This window comes from Plectrocnemia conspersa, unplaced genomic scaffold (assembly GCF_051122295.1).
Source record: "Plectrocnemia conspersa isolate PC_06_02 unplaced genomic scaffold, ASM5112229v1 ptg000002l, whole genome shotgun sequence".
NCBI lineage: Eukaryota > Metazoa > Arthropoda > Insecta > Trichoptera > Polycentropodidae > Plectrocnemia > Plectrocnemia conspersa.
In genome coordinates this window covers 25,249,229-25,255,304 of record NW_028277166.1, presented here as the reverse complement: position 1 = coordinate 25,255,304, position 6,076 = coordinate 25,249,229, and the positions used below count along the sequence as shown (strand labels likewise).

Sequence of the window (6,076 nt, the reverse complement as noted above, 5' to 3'; positions counted from 1 at the left end):
GGTTGTATCGTAACAACTCAGCTTTTAATAAGCTCAAAATTAACTATGCATCATAGTAATAGTGTTGACAGATTTATTGTATAAATAACCTAATGATACAACTGCATTCAGAATATTATTTCACATATAAATCGAGTTATCATATCTTTTTTGCAACTAATAAATTAATCTAATGAAATTTCTGAAGAAAAGAAGGCAAAAATTCACGTCAAAAGCAATAAAATCGTGTCGGCGACGGCGATGAACGAAGCGGGAATAAAAAAACTTTATAATTAATAATATTATTATAATAATATATACATAATATTATCTACAGGTGCAATTGATATACTCGTACAATCAAATTTAAGTGTCTATACTTCGTTTTATTTAACATTCACTTTGAGGCTTATCTCATATTTCACAATGGTATTTCATTGATATGCTTGTGCCGAGCATAGTTGTCACGGACGTCTTCAAATAAGTAAATGATATTCCCTATTTCCTCATAAAAAATGTATATTAACATTTCTAATTTCTCTAAATTTGCTTAAAATATAGAAAGGAAAAATGATAAGTATATCGAATGTATACCCGCATATTGTAATTTAGAGCAAATTGGTGGGGCGTAAACCCAAAGTTGCCATCTCTTTTTCACTTATCAATAATGACGAAATGGATAGACATCAAAGTGACTCTGTTAAAAAAACGGAATACATTATAAACTATTTCCTTAATTATGTGAATGTTGACTTATTGTGTTGACATCTGACTTAGTTGCAAGCCCAACCAAACAAGTTGACCCTAAAACACCTTAATAATGATAATGAACTGCCGATATGCGAATGACAGATCCACCAGTTGTACTAATTTTCAGCGTAACAGCAATAACAAGACTATTGTCAACTGAAAAAAATATTCTGACCATCTGTCAATTTTTTTTACAATTTAATATAAATTCTGACCATTTATTCTAGCCGTTTATTTTCTGACTTTTTAATATAAATTCTTACCTATGTAATGTACATTCTGACGACAACCGTATTAAAATTCTGACCCGAAAATTTCTCATAAAACTATTAATAATATAAAATGTCTAAGGCATTTTAGAGTGATGCCAAACATGAATAAGATAATATCGAGTCGACCTCCGTTATCAATCACTGCAGCGATAATAGGGGTTGGGGTGTAGCGTTCGCGCGGCGCGCCGTTTGAGAATCGCCCTTCGCGCGCATGCGCACTCGCGGTCTCGCGGCTCGCGATAGGCGAAGTGTCAGTGTGCGTTCGGTGACGACGAGTGACGGTAGTGTGCGGTTTCACCCGCACGATGCGGGACATCGCCAATAAGATGGCAGAGCTCAAGTTCGAAGCTCCCCTGGCGCAGTTCGAAGAGGCCGACGAGTGGGGCTCGACCGAATTCCAACCCGTCAAATCCCAGCTGGACATGGACGCTCTCAACTACAACAACGTGCGCAACCTGAAGGAGCGCGAGGACGCGCAGCCGCAGAGCCTCGACGACTCCAACAAGACGGCCGACTCCAACAGGAACGCAAACAACAACCAGCCTACCGCCAACGCCAACGCCAACGTCAACCGCGGCCTGCAGGTCAACGTCTCGGACAACTTCAACGAGACCTTCTCCGGCTCCCTCGAGGACTTGGTCAACACGTTCGACGACAAGATCACCAAATGCTTCGGCAACTACGAGGAGTCCGTGGAGAAGCTGGCGCCGGTACAAGTCAGGACCCAGGAGGAGATCATGAACGAGTGCCAGTGAGTATTCGTTCGTATTATGCGCTGAAACAAAACCATCCCCTGAAGCAGCGCGACGCTAGCGCTGCGGCGGCGAAACTTTTAACTGTCAATTCACACCATAATACTATGGATTGGCCGATTGGCCGATTGGCGTTATCGAAATAAACAACCAATATAATATATATTCTTATATATTCTTTAATTCCCATCATTCCGGGCTACTATGCCTATTTTTCGTTTATGATTGACGCGTCCGCAATTTTTTTATTGCGACGCCATGTTGAATCTAGAAAAAATAATTTTTCAAATCGACATTATGCGATAAAATAAAACAAATGAACGCCATAAAGGGTTCTATAGAGAGAGTATTTTCATGAAAGAAAGATTTTTGTTCTTGACGATTTGAGTGTAAACAATGGTATTTTCAGTAACCATGGCGTTTAAAATACGCATTGATTCGCCACTCCAGGCTATTTATAATCGCCCATTTATGTTTATTTTGCATTTGGTAATGATTGACGCGTCCGCCATTTTTTTATTGCAATGCCACATTGAATCAGCAAAAAAAATTACTGTATATATATATATGTATGTATATTACAGACAAAATGCTTTTAAAAACTAGTCAATGTATGCACTGTCAAATCATTTCAGTTACAATACATACAAAATAATTTATGAACAATGTAACTGCCTAGTTATTGTACGGTATTAAAAATTAAATAATTTATTTATTTAGTAGGTAGTTTAAACCATTTATATAAGGTATATATTGTTGTCAATGTCAGTTACTCATGGGGTGTTCACTATTCTGACCAATACTATTTTTTATTGGCTCTACGATTAGGTTAGTTATCAAAGACACTTGTCTGTCAAATCTTGTTCATTGACGATATAACTAACTCGCGTCAAAGAGTTAAAGCATACATTATCTAGTGAAAGTATACACAAAATGTACCTTTGTAAGGTTTAATTAAAACTCAAGAGTTAGTGCATACTTTGTTTAGTCATTGTTTACTTTATCCAAATTTAACACTTAAACTGAATCATATATATGTATATGTGCATTATGTATATAGAGAGAGGAATAGTGCTTTCATGATTAAAATTTTATATGCATCTCTGACTTTCAACTAAGCTATATTTGCTGTATGGTCTTTTCAATACCATTGTGATTTATACATTTATGTATATTCTATAAAAGCATCAATTCAGGATTCCGAAAGCACCATTTATGCTTATTGTACATTTGTTTGTGATGGATGCGTCTGCCATTTTTTTAATGCGACGCCATCTTGAAAATTAAACCTCACATATTAAAATACGATGAAAACAAACCATCCATATTTTTTTTAAATACTGAATTTAAAACTATTTACTAAATTTAATAATTTACATTTATTCCTAAAATAATCTACAAAAATAAATAATGTATTTCTGCGAATTATCCTATTAAATATTATAAAATTATATTTATTATTCTGATGATAATCCTCAGATTTTTATTTCTGCAGGTTATCCTAGAATCAGTGGAATAATTTTAAAAGCATATTATTGCTATAAGACAGATATATTTTACAATTAGCCATTTCACCGCCGTCACTCGTCAGTAGGGATTCCAATCCCGGGATCCCGGGATCCCGAACGATTTTCAATACCCGATGAGTCCCGGGATTATAAAACATAATCCCGAATTTTTCGGATTGGTTGATTTATCAAGCACAATCGAATTATTATTGACAACATCGTTATATTTCGTGTATAAACTTGCGCGAGTTGCACGTGTCATCTGTGAATTTTTGAGGCTGTGAGTCTGAACGTGCTTTTTCAGCAGCAGGCTGCTTAGGAACCAAAATCAGATCAAGGCTAAATGATAAAACACTTGATGCTTTGATGTTACTTCGTGAGTTTTATTCAAAATAATATTTTCAATTAATTGTGTCTATGAATGTACATAGGTATGTGCATACATTGTCAAAAGTTCATTTTTTTCTTCTCAAATAAATATATAAGACCTTCCCTTTTTTATTTTTATTATATTATTTTCTATTTTTAGTCCAAGACTAAAATTATACGTACTTTATACATTGTACGTTATAAAAAACAGATGTAAAAATATATTGGATTATTCATTTTAAATTATTTTTGTCGATAAAATAACATGAAAATTATCCCGGGACTGGTCCCGGGATCCCGGGATCGACTAATTGCAATACCGAAATCCCGGGATCAAAATTTTGGCCCGGGATTGGAATCCCTACTCGTCAGTATGTGAGCTATGGCAATCATCGCTTCGATGAGTATTTCGCTCATTCTGGAGTACTACAATAATCTAATCTAGGTCATCTGCTCTTTATTAATGACATACATGTAGCAATTAATAACTCGGAATATATATTAAATACTGATTATCTGAAAATGTTTCAGAGTATTCGCACAAATTCGGATTTATTCTATACAGGAAGACCTGGAGTCGTTGTGGAGGTAGTCAATCGACAATCGACTACATTTCGCATTGCCATGCATCACGTTGTCACACTTACCAGATCTTCTTGCCCGGCGGAATTCTCTTAAGCTGGGAAAGACGCGAGTTTGTAGCTTCATTGGCTGAATCCGAGTGAAGCGAAGTACTCCTTGTTGTTGGAGAGAATTCAAAGAAAATTTCTGAGATATCTTTACATGAGGTAGTATTGGTACCCTAGTGCCTTTTTTCTAGGAGCGTTGAGATACAATTCACTGCGTTTTCGGCGTAGCGTTTTTAAAGTTGCTAAGGGGTGGTGTTGACAACCCGTAAATGCTCAGTGAGCAACGTTTCTTAAAAGTATGTTGTCCGTGGACTCCTTAACCAACATTTTTTATTTGCGACCTCACCTCAACCCTAATTATTTTAATTCGTTCTTAAGATTTAATTGTTGGCTCAATAACCTCATAAGCACTACGTCTTAATAAATATTGTTAAGTGTATTGCTGGTTATTTAATTTAAAATTAATAAAAATAGTAGTCAAAAATATATAAAAGCTACAAATTATAATAAAATAAACTCATTGCTTGGTCGAATATTGGTAAAAATAGTTATTATTAAAATACTTTCTACTTAATTAGACAGGTGTAGTTATTTCCTAAAAACAGGAACCGCAATTTCTGGATTAATATATATTTTATATTTTTCCCGTAACGTTGTGTACATGAAATATAAAAGAAGAAAAACTCCGTGAATATAATATGTCTACTATATGTATTTTATTTTTTTATGGTTAATCGATTAAAAACGATTTATGTCTTTATTTAATTAAAGCAACTATATCATTACAAAATTTAACTTCGGTTTTAATTCGTTTTAAAATGTTTTTTACCTTTTATTATTACCGTTATAAATTATATTAAATGCAAAATTATATTTTCGTTTTTATTGATAGAAGAAGAGCTAACTGCTTTTAATATTAACAATGCTTTTTTCGCTATTTTAATAGTTTTTATATTAATATTAAAATATCTGCTTCAGCAACTGTATATGCAGAATATGAATTGCATTATTAGTTCGAAATTCATTAATTTGGAATTTTATCGTTTATGCTTCTGTGCTTTCATCCAAAGCTATGAAAACTTTTTTCAGTGGATTTCACCTAAATCTTTGACCGCAACTGAAATTTTTGCACCCCATTTCGCATTTTTTTAATATATGGTGGGCATTTATTTATGCCATATATTCTTCAGATATTATAGTTAGCTTTAAATTATATAAAATAACCGTATTACAATACTCAAATCTTTATGGCATCTTTAGGTACAAGGGTTAATAAGTTATTTTACAAAAATATGTATGCCACGTTTTCAAAGACATTTTATATTTATTTGTGTTTTTAAATAATATTTAAAAATAGCGCGAGTATCTTTTTAATAAATGTATTATTGTATGTAGTAGTAAAGTTGATAGATTTATTCACAAAGCATATTTCTTCATATATACAATTCAGTATTGCTTCTATTTAGTTTTAATGAATAACTCACTGTCAATATTATCACATTTAAATATGCAGTGATAAGACATTTCTCCACGATTTATGCATTCTGCTTGAAATACATGAAAAAGTGAAAAGTCATTAGCACTGAAAGTACTGCTAATTATAATCGAGTCAGGATTTTCATAACTCAGACAACAGTATATTTAACAAAATAGGTTTCAAAACTAAGGTTATTAATTAAAAGATTGATTGTTTTTATTTTTAACAATTTTAGTATTATTCAAATATAATATCTCTACGTGTTATTTGATTGAGTTGCGACATAAAATGTTAATAACACTGGTTTAAATGAGTATTTTGATTATATGAAAAACACATT

The 6,076-nt window shown here is 33.1% G+C and overlaps 1 protein-coding gene across 1 annotated transcript in view; it reads left to right on the top strand.

The window, feature by feature from the left end:
• The first annotated feature begins 1,243 nt into the window (after positions 1-1,243).
• Unc-76 (fasciculation and elongation protein Unc-76) overlaps positions 1,244-6,076 on the top strand; it is a 45,608-nt gene continuing 40,775 nt past the window's right edge. The window contains exon 1 of the mRNA XM_088206163.1: positions 1,244-1,752. Within this exon, the coding sequence (XP_088062289.1) occupies positions 1,307-1,752 (446 nt within the window). The 5' untranslated portion in view covers positions 1,244-1,306. The remainder of the gene's footprint in view (positions 1,753-6,076) is intronic.